Below are 23,171 nucleotides of genomic sequence, written 5' to 3'. Positions count from 1 at the left end.
GTATGAAAGTGTTTTACCCCTCAATGTCAAACATAGGTAAAAGCAACATACCATCTATGTAAAGAATCAACATAACCACATAAGGTATACAAAAGCAGCTGCAACAATTAAACCCATCCAAGGAAGCAGGGCGAGACCTAAATGCCAACTAGAATACTTCAAGAATGTGCTGATAAAATAGCCCCGCTCCCGTGTACAATTTTCCAAGAATCCCTGAACAAAGAAACAATACCTACGGATTTGCATGGAAGCATGCCCTTATAACCCCAATCTATAAAAGTAAAAGGGCAAACGAAACCTAGCTTCAAATTATAGACCTGTATCTCTAACTTCAGTTGTTTGCAAGACATTAGAACACATTATATTCCATTCTATCATGGAACACTACGACAAACACAGCATACGAGTCGACCACCAGCACGGCTTCTGGAGAGAAAGAAAAAAAAACGGTCATGCGAGACACAATTAATCAAATACAATAGAAGAAATTGCAAGATCAATAGACAACAACAACAACAACAACAACAACAACAACAACAAAAACAAAAATTGATTTCCTGGTACGAGACTTTTTCTAAGCGTTTGACACTATGCCACACAAACGATTACTGTTAAAACTCGAGCAAAGCGGAATTCGTAATATTGGGGGTAATGAAACAAATGTCTGAGAATATGGAACGACAACCGCAAAATCTTTTACTTTGATTCAAGGACTGGCTTTGCAATCGAACGCATCAAGTTGTAATTGACCGGAAAGGATAAACCTCCGATGAAACGATTATTCCCTGCTTTTCCATGACATAGTAATGGGCAATGGGCCATCATTATCATCATCATCTGCAGCAACAGCAGCATCGATTTCAACATCGTCATCATAATCATCATCAACAACATCATCATATGCAGCAGCATCAGCATCGATTTCATCTTCATCACCACCACCACAATCATCATCATTATCATCATCTGCATCAACAGCAACAGCATCGATTTCAACATCGTCATCATCATTGTCTCCGTAGTCATGATCATCATTGCCACCGTCACCGCCAGCGTGGCTCGGCGGTCTTTGCTTCGTACCCCAAAGGTACCGATTTCGATCATCCGCCGCTGATCTGTGTGGCCTTGAGCAAGTCACCTCGCCCTAGCTCAATTTGTGGCTGACTCCTGGGTTATTCCAGTATTCCCTTGGAATAGACCATAGAGAGAATTTTCCCCCATGGGAAGAATAAAGGAGAATTTATTTATTATTTTATCTTCATAATTGTTTGTTTTGTTACATATAAAATCATGTTTTCTTCTCTGCTGCGCAGTATTGTTTTTTCTTGATTGGTGATTTTAAACAGGAGTCAATTTTGTATATGTGCTTGTGTATATATTATCATTCTAGTTTATATTGGTATGGAAGTGAAACAAAATGAATGTGCTTTCTTTGGACAAAAAAGTTTTATTATTATTATTATTAATATTATTGTTATTATTATTATTATTATTATTATTATTATTATTATTATTATTATTATTATTATTATTATTATTATTATTATTATTATTATTATTATTATTACTATTATTATTATTACTATTATTATATGGTTTAAACCACTATAATATTATGTGAAATATGTCATAGCGAATCGACTTTATCTGCATTGAAATAAAAAATCAAAACATTTTTGTTTAAATCCGAGCATAAAAATGTGATCTGTGCGCGGAGGCTTATTTAATTCGAGGCCGCTGATTGCGAACCTGCAATTACTGGGGGTTTTTTTATATAGTCGCAAAAACACACATATTTTTATGTTAAGGAATGTCTCCCAAGTGAGCCACGAATACCGGAAATGTCAATCATCCGACCTCGACGATAGTAGGTGAAGGGATACCCGCAAGAAATCAAGCAGCACAGCCCGTAGCGAGTAGCGACAGAGGATTTGCCCGCTTTCGCCCGTTGGGGGCAAGTCGCCATGTGTAAATGGGTCATTAGACCCAGACGAAACAGAACCAAAGACGCATAGCCACTTGGAAGAATTTTGTTTTTGTTTTTAAGGGTTTTACAGCGCTTGCAACACATTAAGGTCATATCAGCGCCAGTAAAAAGGAAGAAAATGGGATAGTAAAAAGTAAGTTCTAGAATCGTACAATTAAAGCATCCAAGAATAAGGCAAAGGGGAATTGGTTCAAATAGGGAACAGATGTAGATTCTAAGAGCACACTATCAGTTCACTTAGTTTGAGATCACCTAAAAGTCTCATCCAGACACAAGCACGGTCCCTACTAAGCAGAATACACTCAAATGTTTAAAAATCATATATAATACATAAACAAAACATAATACAGTGCATAAAAGATTTACAAGGAAAAAAATATTATCTCCCAAAACTAACTATACATTTGACTGTTTCCCTCCCAGCCAGGGCCAGGACAAAACCAAGTAATCTCATTCTAAGACAAAGACAGAAAGCCTGTTGGAAAACAGACATAGGGAGATAAAAGACACAGTATGTACCTCCCTGCCCACTATGGGAGGACAGGAACCCCACCCAGCACTTGGAATAACAAATTATTTAGATTTAGAGGGATAAAAAAGATAGTAAGGATGTGGACCGATGAAGAATCCATCAGTCTAGTGCAATTACACCCACCACAACGTAAAGGGGGATAATACCCAAAACTGTTTGTTTTTAAGGTGCTAGCAACGCAGTTAGGTCATTTCAGAGCCAGTAAAAATGAAGGAAACGGGTTATTCAAATACATTCTAAATTGACAATAAAAAAATAATAAGACTTGTTCAAAAAGGGAACAGATGTACATAGATTCTAAGAGCACACTACTTGGTGTGAGTGTGAGATCGCCTATAAGTCTCATCCAGATAATAGTACAGGACCCCACTACTAAGAGCAATACACGCAAATGCTTATTCAAAACAAAACAAAAATATAACAGTACATAACATACAATACATGACAGAAAATAATTACGAGGAAAAAATGTCATCTCCGGCCAGATCAAAAAAAGTAATCTCAATCCGAGACAAAGTCATAAAGCAAGTTCAAAACAGATATTAGGGTGATAGAAGACATAGCAAGAGACATTCTGCCCACCAAGACTCCCCAAAACATTTGACTGCTTCCCTCCATTGTGATTGATGCCAGCCTGGGCGATGATACAACTAACTACACTCGTACCATGATAAAGACAGGACATAGAGGAAGTGAAGTCACAGCAAATAATTGAGGACTATAGAAAGGAAGGCAACAATTTCAATCTTCCAAGTCTTTTAATTAGCTTTATTTGTACATGAATAATTAAAATTACCTTTAATATGTTACCGGACATAAAACTTACCAAATTGCTCATGGTAATATTAATAATATTATGATATTTAATGAAGATAAAACAACATAAACTTATGAATAAGATGTAATACAAACAGTAATGATAATATTATAAATTACAACGCATCAGGCCTGCTGCACAACTCTAAATTGCTTGAATGAATCACAGTATGCATACATTTCTCATGTAATTAATTACTCGTACATTTGTGACTTATCGCATCAAAATCAAAATAGTATTATGTAAGGGTGGACCAGATCCTGAATTTTTATTTTGTGTATTAAATCATGGGATTTTAAATGAATAGATACATATATCCATATACATTGAAAAGAGTGAATGTTGCTCCAAACAATTCAAGTCTCAAACTTTGGTGTTCTAACCATTTTCACTTTAAATAAATTTAACTTTCAGATTCTAGTTCACACCAACATAATTCTGAATCAAGGCGGTGGGTCACATCTTAAAAATTACAATAAAAGTAAAAGCAAAGAAAAAACAAGCTTTAACCATTTAACCCTTTACTGGTTACAAGTACCATGTTTCCGTCAGCAGACCTGGTCGTTTTCAACAAGATTGATACACAGTTAAATGGGGTAACTCTAACTCAAGAAGAAACTGTTTGTTTTATATATGTTATGGCATTTGCAACACATTTAGGTAAGAAACTGTTTCTTTGGCGTTGGAGCAATCTATATTTCTAATTTTAGGGGAGTTATTTACTATATAAATATAAAGTACGTCTTTTACAAAGAAATAACTACAACAAGCCCAATACATCTCAAATTGCTCCAAATCCAAAGAAGCAAAGTTACCTCTTGGGGTAAAGTTACCCAATTTGATTACGAAAATTATGTGATTCAAACTTCATGCATTTGTTCCTACTGGTTTCTTGTTTGTTTTGTCTCTTTTTAAAAGGTTTTGCAGTGTCAAAAGATTTGGTTTTAGCTAAAAGAAAAACGTAAGGTAAATGGGAATTGTTTAACAGAGTTCAGGAGTAGATCCAAAAGCACTAAATGCCACGTTAACACAGTCAAATGGATTCTGTCAAAGGGATTGAGTTGGATGGTTACCTAACAATGACTATCTACAATATAGAGACAGTTTATAAGGTGAAAAAAATATCACCTCTCACAAAAAGATAAATCCATCCATTTCCCTTTCAGAAAAAGACTCCAATAAAACAAATTAAATGGGCTTCATTATTGATATTTTTTGGTGAAAACACTAAGATGTTATGTCAGGAAAGAGCAAAATAGGACTTCATTCACAACACACTATCTTTATCCGTATTTATCATTATGTACAGAAAGAGGTGCAAAGTAAATCTCAAGCATACTATACACTTCATGAACAAGAACGTTAAATCACAGCGAAAGCGTCAACAGATTAGGGAGATAGGAAACCCTAAAAGCAGCCTCCATCAACCACTCAAACTCAAACATATTTATCTTGGATCAAGTCCTCTGAATCGAATCAATGAATGCACAGGCTTATTGTTGTCAGTTACAATTAGCCATTAAAATATCCTAAATCTTCGAAAATTTGTTAACATCTTTGGACCATTTCGCAGACTTTAGCATTACATTTTGTTCAACTTACGTCATTCTTTTTGTTTATATTTTTCTTTCTTAGTCTTCCAAGGTTTGTTAACATATATATTCCATCACCCCATTCACAAGGTCAAATCATTTTAGTAGCTCAAATATCTGAAATAAAATATTTTATACTCTTTCAATACAACACAGTCATTTTCAAGTTGGATTAATGCTCCAAAGTTAAATAATTACATAACCCAATATCATAAGATCAATGTTGCTAAATATTAATGACTGAAAAGAAGTGTAATAATCTCTTTAATTAAATCAAAGGCATTCATTAGAAACAAAAAATGATATGAAACAACCACAGCCATTCACACATAATATTTACATAAAATCAAGTAGAATGTTGAAAAAAAAAAAAAAAAAACTAAGTAAAGAAATTCAAACATTCTGACGAGACAAGTGGGGATAATTATGTGGATAAAGCTTAAATGGACTCCAAAGCACATGTCCATCCAATGATAAGGATATAAAGCAGCTGTACATCGTGGATATAGGGTTGAGGATGTGTACATTGCAGCCTATGAAACATTACATAGATAATATTAAAGGTTTAAATAATTGGGGCAAGCGGCACTGACCATGAAAGGGAAAAAGTATTACAATGGTACGACTCTTTCAAAACAAAAAATAAAAAGAACAGATAAAGAGCTCAAATTATGTACATTAAAAAAAACTTGGGTAAGACAAAACAACATTTAGCAAGGCGACCCAATCTGTTTGTTGCATATTTCTATTATGTAATAAAATGCTTTACATTCTAATTTGGAATAATGATTAATAGTCCTCATAGTCGTTTTGCAGCCTGGTGCTTTTCACAAGGAAAGGTTTGACATGGCAAAATCAGGCCGGCAATTTACTATTCCTGCCAGCAGGACTGTTCATTTGTTGGCAAGGTCAATTGAAATATTTTGATCCATGGGGTCACTAATGCAGTAAATAATCAATTTATTGAATTAATACATAATCCAAGTTTCCACCAATGACCTTCCTCAAAAAATCCTACCATGTTGTTAAGCCAAAACTGAAGATAAAACATAATTAAGGCGAACCTTTAATTAATGAATGTACCCGTAGTAAAGAAAATAAAAAGCACGGTGCAATGTGCAGCTCCCTTGTAATTATGAAAACTACAATGACTTAAATTTTTTCTCCTTTTCATCAATCTCAGACTCAATGGAGACCATAGCATGATTCTTTCTCATGTCTGTTCGAAATAACATTGGTCTTCAAAATCAAGAAATGATTTCTTTATTTATTTTGTCTTCTGAATTCTTACTGATTTATCCAACCATTGAAGCCTATGTCAACAAAAATCCGATTGGTACTACCAAGGCTTAAAAATCTGACTCTCCGACTTTGGTGGACATCATGATCATGTCAATTTTTTACCATAAAACTTTTTTTTTTCTTTCTACTGAATGAATCAAATCAAATCCATTATTTATAATTTTAAATAAAGCCTTGTATACATAAAAATTCTCCATGTAAATCATAATTAGACCCTTCACCATTAAACTATACAATCATCCATAATGACTTAAGTAAAATCATTATCCATACTCATGCCCCTTGTACAATTCAAGGAACTGACTGCTTATAACAACAAAACCCTGCACCATTACTAATTGTAAGACCAACCAATGACTAAAATCCGATACCACAGCCTGATGCATGTGGCTAACAGCTTCAACCTAGTATAATAAGCAACGACCGTCATGTCCTGTACCTTATTGAGGTTTGACTTCACATTTTTTAAAAAGAATTAACAAAAAGAAACGAATAACTAAACTGAAAAGAAAGAAAAACAATGAAGAAAAATTTTTTTTTTAAAAAAAGAAAGATAAGCCCTATAACTCCGCAAACAAAAATGTTGTTTGCCCAGATTTATTCTCTGAGAAATATGAATAATTTCTTTAACTAAAACATCCTGTTCATGTGAGCCGAACGGAGATTGATAGCCTTCTCCTAAGAAAAAATAAAGAAATGCTTGAAGTCGGGTCCAAGAATGTAAGGAAAATAGTCCAATTTAAAAACCTTTTAAGTGTCACTAAACATTTCAGTTAAAAAAAAAAAAATTGCTTGTTGTTTGGATATATGTTAATTACGATTCAACATCAAGGCAACAAAGATCTTTGTTTTTGTACTTCCGCGCATTCATTCATTTTCATAGATGGAAGACAAAAATCTCTAATTGTCACATACATACAATCATACCTCCCCCCCCCCCCCCCCCCCCAAAAAAAAAACCAAAAACAACAAAACATAGAACTTCCATTTCAAGGACAAGGACAGACAATAATTGACCATGTCTGTTTGAAAAGATAAGCAAAATCCAAGCGCACTAGCAGGAAAAAATTTACTCAATAAAAAATAATGCAATTTTGACATTCCAAGACTAAATATTTAGTCCAAGAACAAAAATAATTTTTTTTTCCAAATCTTCAAAATGGCTAAAATCGACTATATGAAGTGCAAACCACAACCCCTCCCTCCCTCTCTCTATCAGAAAAAGGATCCTAAGACATATGTATTTTTTTTTTAAATAAAAAAACAGCATCCATCACCTACATGATTGTGTTGACAGCTAAAGACAGAAAAAGAAGCGGAAAACTTTCTCATAGGAAACAATTAACTTAAAGAATCTCCCCAAGAAAGTTGAAAAACAAAGACAAAATACACGCTTCAATCAAGAAAGAATTGAACAAAATTACTATAACACCCCCAAAAATTATTATTTTTTAAATCAATTAATAAATAAAAAGATTATTCCTTTCAGGGTCAAAAGCTATACAATCAACAGAAAAATAATAAAACAAAACTTTCCTCACCAATTTTGTTCATTTATTTTTGTTTTTTTCCCCCCAAGTTGTTTTGTTTAATTTATTTATGTTCAATTCTTTTTTCAAATCAATAGCTTTAGGCAGCCTAGTTCATATTATTTACCTTAATATAAATAAAAAATGGTCCTATTCTCTGTCATGCAAAAATTAACTGTGAGTCATTTGATAGTCAAATTCACTATTAAAACATATCTATACACAGGTATCCTCCGTACAAAAAAAAAAAAAAATAGACAAAAAATTAAATAAAATTGATTTGACATCATATGACACAATAGCAACTCTGAGCTCCAACATCACCCCCAGAGCTCTGTCCCAGTGTCAGGTTTTTCTTGGTTGTCTCCCACAATCCTGGAGTCTGGATTATCTGGAAATACAGAGAGGATATAAACTATCTTTGACATTGCTTTTCATTTAATTATCAAATATAAGCCGCTATCTTTCTAATGAGTGAATACACTTGCTGCCCAATTCAGTCCCTGGATTCATTTATTCATTTAATCCTTTACATTCCTTGTGGAACATACATCAACAGTACATCTCCACATATTCTGTTCTTTGTCTTCTTCATCTCTCCCCAGGACTTTCCAGCCAACTTCACCTCTTCTTCCTCACAAGACCGTCCACGTGTTTTCTTTGGCCTCCCAAACTTCTTTTTCCCTGAGAGGTCCAGTCCACAGCTTGTCTCATAATGTCTATTGTTGGTTTTCTGGAAGTGTGACCAATCCATTTCCATTTTCTTGTTGAGATTTGTTTGCTTATTTCCTCTTGTCCAGATTTTAACCACAAGTATTTATAACTGATTTTCTCAGGCCATCTGATACTGAGTATGTTTCAAAGCCTCCTGTTTGTGAGTATTGGTCACTCACCATGTTTTTGAGCTGATTTTCTACCGAGAGTTTCTAGGCATGCTTCATTCCAAGCGTTTTTCAGACAAGTCCAATGGTCTTCAAGGCTTGTTTCCTCGACAAGATTTTCTAAAAGTTAGAATTTATTTCATAAGCAGATGCTAAATGTGTTCTTGTTGTATTGTTCTTTTAGTTTTTGGGTATTGAATTTGTGGTGAGGTAGCTCGCAATTTTCTCTGTATGCCTTAAGTTTGAGCTTAAAAGTTCCTAAAAGAAGGTGATGGTCTATGTGTCCATCAGGTGATATCCATGTTTTGTGGATATTTTTATGGGGAAAGACACTGCCGCCAATCACCAAGTTGTTAAATTATCAGAAATCAATGAAAAGTATGCCCATGATGTATTCCTTTCCTTTGTTACCTGATCCTATTTTTGCATTAGCGTCACCCATCAGAAATTGGATGTCTTTGTCAGGAGCTTTATCAAATATGGTCTGAAGCATGTCATAAAACACATGTTTAATTTCTATGTCTGAATTGCTGGTGGGTGCATAGACTTGGATGATAGTGACTTTTCTCCCTTTGGATTAAACCTAGGTGACAAGACCCTGGATGAGCACTGTTCGGGGTCATCATGATTGCAACTCCTGTGTGGTGACAAGTCTCATCTTTACAACCTGAATAAATAATGTGTCCTCCATATGAGAGAGTGAAAAGTTCGCATATTCCAAGTAGCACTATTCCATACCTAATCATCATTCTTGCTAACTTTCTTGTCTCATACACAGTACGGACATTCCAGCTTCCAAACCTTGTTTTTGCCTTTATCCAGAACAGATGTGTCAGAGATCTGGCTTCCTAGCGGCTTTCACCAGACCTCATCATACTTCTTCGACTCAAGCCAGTAAATACAACATTATGCTCTATTGAAGTTTCTGTGGCTTTGTAACTTTCAACAGAGTGGGGCTGCTAACGCTACATCCAACCTTCCTGCTTGGGATCGACAAGTGCACCTGAGGTGCCCTTGGCGGAGTTGGTCCAGTGCTGCCAACAGTAGCCCATGTAAATATATACAATGGAGAGCCACAAATGAGTAAGATTTTGAAAAAATGATACAATTCTGCAAAAACTATAATTAGCGCCAAATGTGATAATGGGCAATTAGACCATACTAGCAATAATATTTAAATTAATGAATAAGCTTCCACTTTATAGACTATATAAATGGTATCAACTTCCAGATCGATGTATAAACCTGAGGGTCAAGAAACAGTGTTTTTTTAAGGACACCAAAAAAGTGTATGAATGCTAAAAATTCTTAAATAATAGAAATTTAATTCAGCATACAATCCTCAGAAAATTGTGTACAATGAATGAAAATGCGTAAAAATATGGACTTTTTACATAAGGTTGGCACCACTGTTAGACTGTTAGATTGGTGACAAAATAATAGTCACAAAGAGGAAAACAAACGGGACTGTTATCTCAGCAGTGTGGTTTGTGAAGATGAGTTGGTGTGATTTATGATTTCCATTCGCTCATAGAATCCATCAAGCCTTGAAGAATGTTGACATCTAAGTTGTCCTCACTGAGGTGGACAAAACTAAGGGACAGAATCGATGACAAACATATTCCCTTAACAGTGTAAAATGAACAGTAGCTCATATTTGGATAGAATGCTAATCCGTTGCAGAGTGCTTTCCATCAAATCTATCAGAATGAACAACCCAATCACTGCTTGGTAGACAGTATGGTCTAATAATATTCTGTTGTACAGGGAGTTCCATAAAAGAATAAACCAGACCATACCTGCACAAGATTAAAGCAGATAGAATGACTGTACATATTATTATTGAATTTATTACTGTTTCGTCACGACCATATTACCTACCCCGGGAATATACTCATGTCATCATCATCAACGTCTACATTCCACCATCATCAGACAACACCACAGCGAAAAATATTTTGAGGAAAGAAATACAGGACATTCAAATTAAGTCACCCGATGCCGTATTGATGGTCACTGGCGATTTTAACCAATGTAACGATTTTACTCTCCCGGGACTTCATCAATACGTGGACTGCGAGACAAGGGACAAAAAAACATTAGATTTATTCCTGTGTAATATTAAAAATAGTTATAAATGTTTACCCCGTGCCCCATTAGGTTTATCTGACCACTGCATGCTCTTGCTACTCCCCACCTACCGCCCTGTTTTTAAACGTGTAAAACCAGTAAAGAAAAGTGTACAGATATGGAACGGAAGTGTGTGTGAAGATTTGCGTGGTTGTTTTGAATGCACTGACTGGAATGTTTTTATCGAATCATGTGATAGTGTGGATGAGCTGAATGACTGTGTGAGTGAGTATTTACAATTCTGTGAACAGCTAGTGTCTTGTAAAAAAGAAATAAAATATTATCCTAACAACAAGCCTTGGATAACAAAGGATCTAAAACTTTTATTGAACCAAAAGAAAACTCTCTATACTAGTGGAAACAAAAAAGATCTGAAAACAAAACAAAAAGAGATAAAGAGGGTAATATCTAGTTGTAGAGACAAGTACAAAAATAAAATTGAAAAATGCTTTTCTTCTGGGGATATACGGGACACGTGGCGGGGGCTTAAAACTGCTGTGAACTATAATCCAAAGCCCACGATTATATCAGAAGAAATCGAAATTGAAACTTTAAATAAATTTTATTCACGTTTCGACACAGCAAACAAATTTGATATTGAAAATGAAAAACATAAATTAGACAGGGCTTTGGAAGATGAAATGGCTGTTGAGGTCAGTGAAGAGGAAACGAGATTCGTATTTTCGAAACTAAACGAGAGGAAGGCTGCTGGGCCGGATGGATTGAAAGGAAAACTATTAAAAGAATGTGCCCACCAGCTTTCCCCCATTTATACACATATTTTTAACTGGTCCCTCCAATGCGTTTCAATCCCTGAAATTTGGAAAACTTCGAAAATTATTCCTGTTCCAAAAAAAGAAAAACTTGAAACTATGAACGATCTCAGACCTGTTGCACTGACTTCAATAGTCATGAAATCTTTAGAAAAACTTGTTCTTGTTAAAATTAGGAATCAGTTTATGCCATTGAGTGATAGTCATCAATTTGCTTACAAACCAGGACGTGGCGTAGAGGATGCCATTTTGCTGTTTACAAACAACATCTACAGGCATCTAGATCACGCTAGGAGTTATTGCAGATTGCTTTTTGCAGATTTTTCTTCAGCGTTCAATACAATGCAACCTCAGTTGGTTGTTCAAAAATTGACTAGTCTGAATTTAAACAAGTATATAATTGCTTGGGTGCTCGAATTTCTTACGGAGAGAGCACAATATGTTCAATTAGGGCAAAACAAATCTTCCTGTATAACTACAAATACTGGCGCTCCTCAAGGTTGTGTATTGTCCCCTGTATTATTCACAATATACACGAATGACTGTAGAAGTCAAAACCTGAGTGTACCTTTAATAAAGTTTGCAGATGACACCGCTCTTCAAGGCCTCATAACAAATGGCAACGAAGTGGCTTATAGGCAAGAAATTGATAGATTTGTGTCTTGGTGTGATGCCCACCACCTAGAGCTTAACATAAGCAAGACAAAGGAGCTAGTGATTGACTTTAGGAGAGTGAAGGAACCGATAGAACCGTTAAAATTAAAGGACCAATTCGTCCAGCGAGTTCCTCACTACAAATACCTTGGTGTAACGATTGATGACAGGCTCAAGTGGGATGAACACTTGAAAATAATTAGGCATAAGATGTGCAGACGTACATATTTTTTATCGAAACTCTCTCAGTTTAGAATAGATAAAACCCTCTGCACATTATTTTATAGAGCAGTAATCGAAAGTGTTTTGTCATTTTGTATAACAGCTTGGGGAGGCAATTGCTTAGCAGTGGAAAGGAACAAAATAAATTCAAATATTAAAAAATCCATTAAACGCTATATAAATGATGTCGACGATGTAGATCTTTTATACGAGAAATTTTGTATAAATAAAATAACTAAAATATTAAATGACCAGTATCATCCACTAAGACCATCAATTATTATGTCAGAAAGAAGTGGTCGCCCTTTCTCTATTTCAACGAAAACAGAGAGACACCGAAAATCTTTTCTGCCGTCCAGTATTAGGCTTTATAACAACAAGCAATAATCATTTTATATAATTATTTCTCATTTTTACTTTTTAAAAATATAAATATTAATTTATTAATTTATTTGTTTTGCAATCTTTTCAATTTTCAATTTATAGTGACAGTTTTAACTATTTTACAGTGTTGAAATTATTCATATTATAAAGCGCAGCTCTGGTTATAGAGCTGCTCCTTTTTTATATATATACATCCTATTTCCATTGTATTTTTATCTTATGTGTAAATTATAACACGTCTGTACAAAAAATTTCCTTTTTGGGATGCAATAAAGTATTATTATTATTATTATTATTATTATTATTATTAACCCCTTACCTTCTCCACAAGCTCCTCGAAAGCACACTGAACACCGTCATTCGTCTTGGCACTTGCTTCAATAAACAACATGTGATGTTTGCGGGCAAACTTCAGACCCTCTTCTTTGGTTACTTCATGCTTGTCCTGAAAAAACGTTTTGTCAAAAGAATATTTTAAAAAGAAATGAGTGATCAAGTCTTTGGCATGTTATTTATCTATTTTTCATCATAACCACCCCCCCCCCCCCCATCCCCATCTGATATGAGCATTTATAGCACAAAATCCACAAAGCACTTTATAAGGGTTCCCCAACCAACAGCAACACTTAACAAGCAGGACAAGACAGGAAGCCTATTAATAATGTTAACATTCTTCAGACAGAGACAATGCTGTTAACAACCAGGTATTCATTTTACACCTGAGTATGTGAGAGAATGTGAGTAAAGAGCCTTTTCCACTAACTCACCTATGAGCAACTCAGTGTGGGAGTCGAACCCAAGTCCTTCCAATCCAAAGGCAAGTGTCATAACAGAGGATGTGCAGTGGTTTCTTAGTCGTAAACTCCTAATCAAAAACTTCACTTAAAATCATATTTCAATGGAAATAATTTTAAAAGAGTGAGTGAGAGCGAGCGAGAGAGAGAGAGATACAGAGAGAGAGAGAGAGAGAGAGAGAGAGAGAGAGAGAGAGAGAGAGAGAGAGAGAGAGAGAGAGAGAGAGAAGAGGAATGTCTCAGTCATTGATGATATTTTTCTGACCGTATATATTCAGAGAAGTGAGTGAAGCACGCTCGGCACTTACGTTGATAATAACAAGAAATAAAATGAGTAGAAAAGTGCCAGAAGACAATAAAGAACAAAAATTATGCAGCAATGGAGTGATGGATGGCATAGAGTGTCCCTCTCATGGCCAGGCAGAGGTGCCAATACAACCGGATTATGGTTTCGACCCCCATCACTGCAAAGACTTCATTCTCTATTGACTGGCACTTTTCTACTCACTTCATCTCTTGTTATGACCTTATATAGTAATTTAAGAATATTTATTGATCACTGAGAAGTCAACCCCGTTAAAAAATCGCGAGTATTATAACATGTAATGCAATCACAGTGGGAAAGAATTAAACCAAAGATTTAGAAGAAATCTCCAGTTTAACAATTTATGACAAGTTGAGGGACATTTTAATTTATCAGTAAATGAAGTAATAGTTTTCAAGCCAAATTGAAAAAATTAATTGTGCTTTGTCTGTCATACTAATTTCCTTACAGTGAAGAAAGATCAAATACTTACTCTGTCAATCTTGTTTCCCACCAGCATCTTGATCATGTCATGCTTTGTTGAGAAAGTCTCAAGCTCATTCAACCAGGCATCCAGCTTGTTGAAACTCTGTTTGCTGCTGACATCATAGACTGGACGGATGACAAAGTATTTAAACTGAACGTGAGATCAAGTTAGGCTGCATCAAAAGATGAGGGTTCAACTTAGCAAATAAAAATGAACCAACACATGTTTCCTGCATTATGCCGATTATTATCATTATCTATTATATTATTATTATTATTCTTTTTCTTCTTATTATTATTATTATTCTTTTTCTTATTATTATCATCATTATTATTATTGTTGTTCTTATTATTATTATTGTTCTTCTTCTTCTTATTATTATTATTATTATTATTATTATTATTATTATTATTATTATTATTATTATTATTATTATTACTATTATATTATTATTATCATCATCAATATTAATATTATCAAAAGCATGACAAAGATGAGTCATAATCAGATTCTTCAAAACATTTTCATGTAATATTTCTTTATTAATAAACTATTGAATTGAAGGAACTTCCTTCAAACAACCATGGCAGTTTTATTAAGTCATTTCGTACACATTTCCACTCAAAACTCTGAAAAAGTTTACATTTTGCATAGTTACTGATTAGAACCTTACTATATATGTAAACACAATGCCAAATACAATCCCAACGTTTCCTGATTTCAAATGAAGTAAAGTTCCATAGCCTAATGGTAGTGATTTTAGTACTGGTGTTAGTGATGATGATGATGTGACAGTGGTTGTTGTAGTAGCAGTGGTAGTGATGATGATGATATGGTGGTGGTGGCTGTAGTTATAGTAGTGGTCATGATGATGATGTGGTGGTGGTGGTTGTAGTAGTAGTGCTATGGTAGTGATGATGTGGTGGTGGTAGTGGTAGTGGTAGATGTTGAAGTAGTAGTGGTTGATGTTGAAGTAGTAGTTGTGATGATGTGGTGGTGGTGGTGGTGACTACAGTAGTAGTGTTAGTGATGATGATGTGGTGGTAGTGCTTGTAGTAGTAGTGGTAGTGATGATGAGTGGTGGTGGTGGTTGTAGAAGTGGCAGTGATGATGATGTGGTGCTGGCAGAGCTGCCAACCCCATCTGATGAGAATGTGTACAATGGGACCTCAAAATGGGGGAGATTTCATAAAAATGGTACAATCCTGAAATCGATGGAAACTAACCATTGTGACTGTATAATGTAAAATTCATATCACAAACTACTAAATTCTTCTTTACTGTCAACAAATAGGATATAAACGTGGTTCCCATTAACAAAAACAATACTAGATATTGTCGCTGTTGTGCAATTGTTATTATTATTATTATTTAATAACGATCCAGCAAGCTTAAGATAACAGCAATACGAGCATCCGGGCTAATACAAATAAAGAAAACTGAAGTGACTCCGTACACTGAAAATGGGTACAATCTTGGGGGAAATGCGTACAAGCGTACAATCGCTGAAAATGCATACAATTCCGCATTTTTTTTGCGGTAGGTTGGCAGCTCTGTGCTGGTGGTTGTAGTAGTGTTAGTGTTAGTTCAGATGATGTGGTGGTATTGGATGTAGTAGTAGTAGTAGTAGTGGTGGTAGTGGTTGTAGCAGTCATGGTATTGATGACGATGTGGTGGTGGTTGCAGTAGTAGTGGTAGTGATGATGATGTTGTGGTTGTAGTAGAAGTGGTAGTGATGATGTGGTGCTGGTGGTTGTATTAGTGTTAATACTAGGATGATGTGGTAGTATTTGATGTAGTAGTAGTAGTGGCGGTAGTGATGATTACGTGGTGGTGGTGAGGTTGTAGCAGCCGTGGTACTGATGACAATGTGGTGGTTGCAGTTGTGGTGGTAATGATGGGTATAGTAGTAGTGCTAGTGATGATGATGTTGTGGTGGTGGTGTAGTAGTGGTATTGATGATGATGTGGTGGTGGTGGTGTAAAGTGGTGGTAGTGATAATGATATGGTGTTGGTGGTTATAGTAGTGGCGGTAGTGATGATGATATGGTGGGGGAAGAGGGGGTATCCTTGTAACAATTTGACCTCTCCGTAATTTGACGGAAGTTGGTCAGAACCCAGAATTTTTCTTTGCTCCAGTCCATCAAAAAATATGTTCCACCAGATCTAACAGATCCAGCTACTCAATCACTACTGGGTGGACAAAGAGTCAGAAAAAAAATCTCGACTCACCAGAGACAGACTCGGCCCTTTTGCGTGTGAAGCAAGTGTTCTGACAAGTGGGCAAAATAGCAAAAGACATAATATAATGACAATGGCATTACCTAAAATGACACCTTGAGCACCTCTGTAATAACTTGGAGTGAGAGTACGGAACCTTTCCTGCCCCGCTGTGTCCTAGGAGAAAAAAAAAAATTTAAAGAGTTTCCACATCTACACTGAATCTGAATTCGTATAGTTAGAAAAAATAATAAATAAATCAATAAATAAAAGAAAAGAAAAATAGCAAGCAACTGATGACAAGATAAATATTTATTCCTGTACACTTTTGCTGACTATTTCCACTCAATAGGTCTGACCATTTGAATTACAGTATTTTGACCAATTGTCTGAGCTTCTGGACAGGAATGAATACATATTCCAACTTTCTTACAGTAAATCCCAGATCTAAAATAAGCCAGATTCTTATTCCACGCTTAACCAACAACACATATTATTTCAAATCATTTCTCAGATAAATTTCCAGAGTTCACAAAAGCAGTACAGCATATGGTGTGCTGCACATCATGCTTCAAGCCAAATTTAAAAAAAAAAAACAATTAAAAAAAATAATGAAGAAATAAATAAATGCATTCTTCTTCATCTTCACAAGTGTATTATCACAGCTTGTTCTTTATTTTAAAAAAAGATTAAAATGTGTGTTTAGTTAACTTATCCTTTGGGTCATATACACCACAGGAAGAATTAATTATCTTGCCAGTAGAGCATTCCACAGGCGGATAGTCAATTAAAAACAATTAAAAAACAACTGCTGATATAATTGAGTCCTGGAGTAAGGAATCTTAAGTCACAGAGGTGATCCTGAGTTCACAGTATGGTAGATAATGGTGTCCTTGCATTGTTCGGAATATCATTAAAGTGATTTGTAATTTTAAACATGGTGACTGCCTTGATTCTTTGCTTCAGAGTTGGCCACAGTGCAGTCTTTCTAGACCATGTGTTACAATTGTGGTCTTTTGATCACCAACAAAAGGAAACAGGCATTATGACTCTGAGCCATTTCTATTTGATTTATTTAGGTTTTTTATATTAGATCCAAACACAGTTGCAGCGTACTCCAGGATTGACCCCAAGAGGGTTAGATAGCTGTTTGTAATCTCTTAGTAGTGTATATGTCCATATTTACCAGAAAGAATATTAAGAAAGTAATAGTGATTTTTGTATTGAAATTCAGTCTTATTATTTAACAAGGTAAAAGTGTCAAAACATTTGAAGACTCTGGTTTCTTTGAAACAAGTGGAACTTACCCAAATGGCCAGCTTTGCTCTGTTTCCATCTACTGACAGGGTTTTCACCTTGAAGTCGACACCTGACGAAAAACATTTCATCACAAAGAGGTTCAAAATGAAAAAAAAAAACAAACAAACAAACAAACAAACAAAATAAAAGGAAACAATTTTTTTTTAAAATAAGTATCACCATACTTCCATTTCCCCAATCACTTTTATGATATATGCACACATTACAAAGGAAGAAAAAGAAGTCCATTTTCATCACATCAAATGATCTTATAATTACAACAAAATATATAATCAGGACATACGGTACAGATTTTCTTCCATTATTATCTTTGCTGAACCCCAGCTGTCACTCTTTTTTCAACTGGCATTAAATTGCTAATTTGTACAATTAAAGAACCAGCTGTCACTTTTACATCATTTCTATTTCTGTAACTGCCTTTAGCTATGTATGCATTCACACATGTATAGTAAAACGATGTTAACCCAAAAATCACACAAAAATTGGCAGACATAAAAACGGTTTGACCATTAAGTAATGAATACAATAGTTAGGTTGCAACCATGGAAAAGAGTAACTACAATGTTGCTTAAAACCTCTCGTGTTCAGATTTTTTTGGGGGAGTAAATAATGAGTTCCCTATATGGCCATGTCAATCATGTAGACATCCTTTGATGATATAAGCCTACTCTTTGATATCTGTAGTCGCCTTTTCATTTTCTACAGTCACTCATGGCTAAACTCCGCCCAGAAACGATTTCATAGGTCCGTCCATCACCAAATTTCAAACTTTTGTTCTCGTGAGTTCATAAGTTTTTTGACCGAAGAACGATTGGCTACTGAGCATCTTGACCCTTCAACGATTGGTCGTTCTAGCAGCTCACGTGTCAACAGCCATCAACAATGAATTGAATCATCGTCGATGCAGTGGAAGACGGCCATGGAATAGTTGCGTCACATCGCCACGTTGTTGAATAAATTATCCAGGCATGGTCGATAGGTTAAAAAAGCCAAATTATGTTCTAGTTACATTTGAAATAAACAAAGTATATCACTGATCTCGTCTCATTGAGATATAAAGAATGATATAAAAATCAAGAAAATCGGCTGATAAATTAAAAAGTTGCTAAAATAAACAAAAGCAATTTTTAAAATCAAATTTATTCGTAAAACCGTTGGTTTTCAACCGATTTTTATGAAACAAAGACCAATGTACTTCTTTTTTCAAGCTGATTTCAGCAATGTGACTTTCAAATTCCTCAGAATTATATTTTTTACTTTTAGATTTTAGCTTTTAGGCCTACCCCATAAGGTGTTATATTCCTTGCATAACAATAGCGTAATACATCGACGGAGAGAAGCGTCTTTGTTTCGGCCAGCTGGATAGATAGCCTGTGATTGGTCGAAGATTTTGAGATGCTTGATTCACAATTCTACACGAACGGACCCCGGCGGTCTATCAAAGAGATGTAACAAATTTATTTACCGACTATTTTTCTTGGTGCTAAAATTACAAAGTAATAATTTCGCATCAGAAAAAATAACTCTGAAGTTCCTATCTCTTTATTACAATAAAATTGATACCTCGAATGACAAAATCGACCCACAAATAAGGGAGTTATAAATTATTCATAATATTTTTTAAAGTTTACAATAATGGTCTTCAAAGTCATTTTTCATCACCAAAGTCGTAATTTTTTACCGATTTTTACCAAACAAAGTGCAATGTCAATGATTTTCACCCGCAAATAAAATAGGATTTAAATCGCAATTTCTGAAACGTATTTTCTTTTCTGTCGGCAAATTTATAAAAATCAAAGCATTTCCTTCACAACGATTGGATTTTACTTACTGAGACCAGTCTTGACTACCCCACCCATGAATATTATGCCGTTGTCGGTTTTTGTCGGGTTCAATCTTAAAGAGTTAAAATGCATCGTGGTAGAGAGCAGATGAAGACTCTGAATATTAGTGTGCTAAAAATACTTGAACAGTCATAAAATAGAGGGCTGTAAAAAATTTCTAAAAACAATTAATCTTCTGAATCCCCTCAATTTTTCCTTTTTTTAATAGAAAAAAAACCCAATAAATAAAATATAACATCTTGATTGGATCATTTAACTTTTTTTTTGAATGTCAATATTCCAGACCTGCCTACTTCAAATTTTAAAAATGTGGAACCAAAAGCAGAAAAAATGTGTAACTTGAGATAAAAATGAGTAATGAATTAACCAGTAAATTACAAAAAAATTTACTTAAATCTAGTCTTTTCAATCCAACATATATACTCATACAGCTTTCTTGATGGTAATGAAATATATCTATCTTTCAGATTAGAAGAGTGCAGTGTAATCACCCTTGAGTCATGTTTTTTATGACTTTTTTCATAATAAAAAAAAAAAAAAGATATTACAAGCCATGAAAATAACATATAATGACCAATGCTTAGCAGCACAAAAACTAATACTAGAAAAGACTCACCAATGGTCGCGGCTTGTTCAGGGTCAAATGTGTCATCAGTGAATCTAAGAAGTAGACTGTTACAAAATTTGGTGGGAAGGGGGCAGAAAAAAATAAAAATAAAAATAAGTATGTATAATCGATAGCAAATCTAAAAATTATTAGGCCATATTTCAAGTCAAGATAATATCAAGTTGCATTCAAGATGTCTCAAACTGGAGATAGGTTGTGATTTATTTAATTTAAGCTTAAGAACCCGACAAAGAAATAACAAATTGAGCTTATCTTATGTCTTTTATATTAAAGGGATGACTGTAATTTAATGGTAAGTTACTTTGTTGCAGCAATAAAGTGCAAGATATCAATAATGTTATGATGTTCTGTTCCCAGTGAAAGCAAAAGCTTAAAATATATCCAGCTACCTTAGTCAAAAATGTGCTACATTCACTTTCTTTCACAATTATCAATTCAATTAATATAATATATATATTGATTATATTTATTTTGAACTTCTGCCCCCCCCCCCCCCCCCCCCCCCCCCCACACACCAAAAACCAATAAATAACTGAATAAAGATAAAATAATTTTAAAAGAAAATGAAAAAAAGGAAAGCGAACTCAAGCACAAAACAAACAACCTTAAAACGGTTTTGATCTTGAACCTTTGATTCGAATTACCAAGTGCCAATACCGAAGATTACTTCACAACATTTCCGACAAACAAAGAAGTGCATCACATTCATAGACCATACTTTCACATGTAAAAAATTGTGATGAGTACCTTGACTTGACTCATAACTACGACCAAAGAAAAAAACACAAAAACACCTAGACGGAGAGGGGATGGAAAAGAGAGAAAGCGAGGGGGGGGAGGAAGAAGAGAGTGAGAGAGAGAGAGAGAGAGAGAGAGAGAGAGAGAGAGAGGGAGGGATAAAGAGTGGGGTGGAGAGGAAGAGGAAAGACAGAGGCAGGCAGTGGCAGTCCTCAATGTTGATCTTCATAATTTAAAAGGCTGGCTTGAACTTGACAGTGAGACCACGATTTTGTCGTATCTTCTTCTGCTTCCATTAAGGCCAAAGCTTCAGGCTGAAGATTGTATGGTCGTCCTTTCATTAACAGGAGTTTTAGAGGGAAGCAGTGAGCGATTTTTTGAAGTCATCAGTCGAAAGGGCTGGTTTACTGGTTTACAATTGGTTGGTAGGGAGTTCCAAAGTCGGATAGTGGAGGGGAAGAATGAGTAAAGATGATGGTTTGCCAAGGTACTATTTGCCTTAGAAGCTGTATTGGCAATATGCTTCTTCCACTTCATACTACCGTTCAGGGTCATGCCAGGGTACTTTACTTTGTATTCTCCACATATTGTAAGGCTTCGTTATGGATTTAATGGGAGTCAATTATGCCCTGATGACATGACACTTTTTGGGGTGAAATTCTTTTTCCATCTTGCTCCTAGCACTGCAGTTTATTAAGATCTTGTAGTTTGTAGTATGACATTATCGTCCCCATCTTTTATTTCTCTGTACATAAGGCTGTAATCTGCCCACAATTTCAACGTGGACCCCGGATGTAGTCCTTCTGGCACGTCATTGATGTAAATGAGAAAGAGGAGTGGCCCAAGAACTGTGCCTTAGGGTACTCCTGACTCAACTTTTTGCCTTTGACAATTACTTTTTTAACTCTGTTAGTCAGAAAGGATTCAATCCAATTGGTGACATTGTTATTGTTAGAAATCCCGTCCTGTTTGATTTTAAGAAGCAGACATCTGTACAGGACTTTGTCGAAAGCTTTTGAGAAGTCCAATAGGATTGCGTCTGTCCTCAATTTTGCAGTGTTTGCAACTGAACAACCCCCCCCCCCCCCCCCCCAAAAAAAAAAAACAGCTTTCCAATTATTACTGTCTAGACTAGAAAGTGAAAGTGAAAAGACAGAGTCAGAGAGAGAGAGAGAGAGAGAGAGAGAGAGAGAGAGAGAGAGATTGGGGAGAGGAGTATGAGAGAGAGAGAGGGAGAGAGAGAGAACTAGGAGTGAGGGAGAGAGAGGGGGGGGAGAATGAGAAAGAGGAGACAAAGGGGGAAAAGAGAATTCAATGAGAGAGAGGGAGAGAGAGAGTGAGAGAGAGAGAGAGAGAGAGAGAGAGAGAGATGGAGAAGAGTATGAGAGAAAGAACTAGAGACTACAAAGAAGAAGAAGAAGAAGAAGAAGAAGAGAAAAAGAATGAAAGAGGAGAGTGTGACTATCTAGAGAGCGCGCATGATTATCATCACTTCACTTTCACTTCATCATCGTCATCACCAAAGCCAAAAACAAAACTGACCTGGACTTTCCAACTCCACTTTCACCGATTATTAAAATCTTAAGTGTAGTTAAAATTTCCTGTTCCTCCATACAGATAATATGATCGGCTCCTTAGACAACAAACTTAATAAAATGAGTAACTCGAGAAGAATATCTCAAGAATAGAATGTATTCAGAACCACTGATACTGATTGCGAGAAGTTGGTTATTGTTTACATCTGACGAATGGCGCAGTTGCAACTTCCTTCCTTTACGCGTTGTTGGTCATATTTTGCCAGATGTTCCTATACTACTTCAGCAAAACAATAATTAGGATCGGGTATTCTTTTTCAACAATTTACTTCACACTGTATTTTAGCGGTGTACAGTAAAGAATGGGAAACCTTCCATAAGCTACTACATCCCACTATACGATCTACACTAGAACTTCTAGTAGGGGGTTTGGGAGGGGGGAGACTTTTTTTTTTAAAAGTTTCCCCCCTCACAAACCCCCGACTAGAACAAGAATAC

The 23,171-nt window shown here is 35.4% G+C and overlaps 1 protein-coding gene across 1 annotated transcript; it reads right to left on the bottom strand.

The window, feature by feature from the left end:
• Positions 1-3,266: 3,266 nt before the first annotated feature.
• Positions 3,267-22,929, bottom strand: LOC144964652 (ras-related protein Rab-18). Its single transcript, XM_078899144.1, has 7 exons — positions 22,681-22,929; positions 20,389-20,444; positions 17,916-17,977; positions 16,713-16,785; positions 14,395-14,513; positions 13,123-13,248; positions 3,267-8,150 (listed from the first exon to the last, which is right to left on the bottom strand). Exons 1-7 carry the CDS (start codon positions 22,749-22,751, stop codon positions 8,046-8,048), a joined length of 612 nt encoding a protein of 203 aa, XP_078755270.1. The 5' UTR covers positions 22,752-22,929; the 3' UTR covers positions 3,267-8,045.
• Between the last annotated feature and the right edge of the window lie 242 nt (positions 22,930-23,171).

The sequence above is a fragment of the Berghia stephanieae genome, chromosome 2, assembly GCF_034508935.2.
Source record: "Berghia stephanieae isolate SIO BIC M18660-M18661 chromosome 2, UCSD_Bste_1.3, whole genome shotgun sequence".
NCBI lineage: Eukaryota > Metazoa > Mollusca > Gastropoda > Nudibranchia > Aeolidiidae > Berghia > Berghia stephanieae.
Note: the sequence above shows the minus strand (reverse complement) of the source record. Positions and strands in the feature narration are given on the sequence as shown.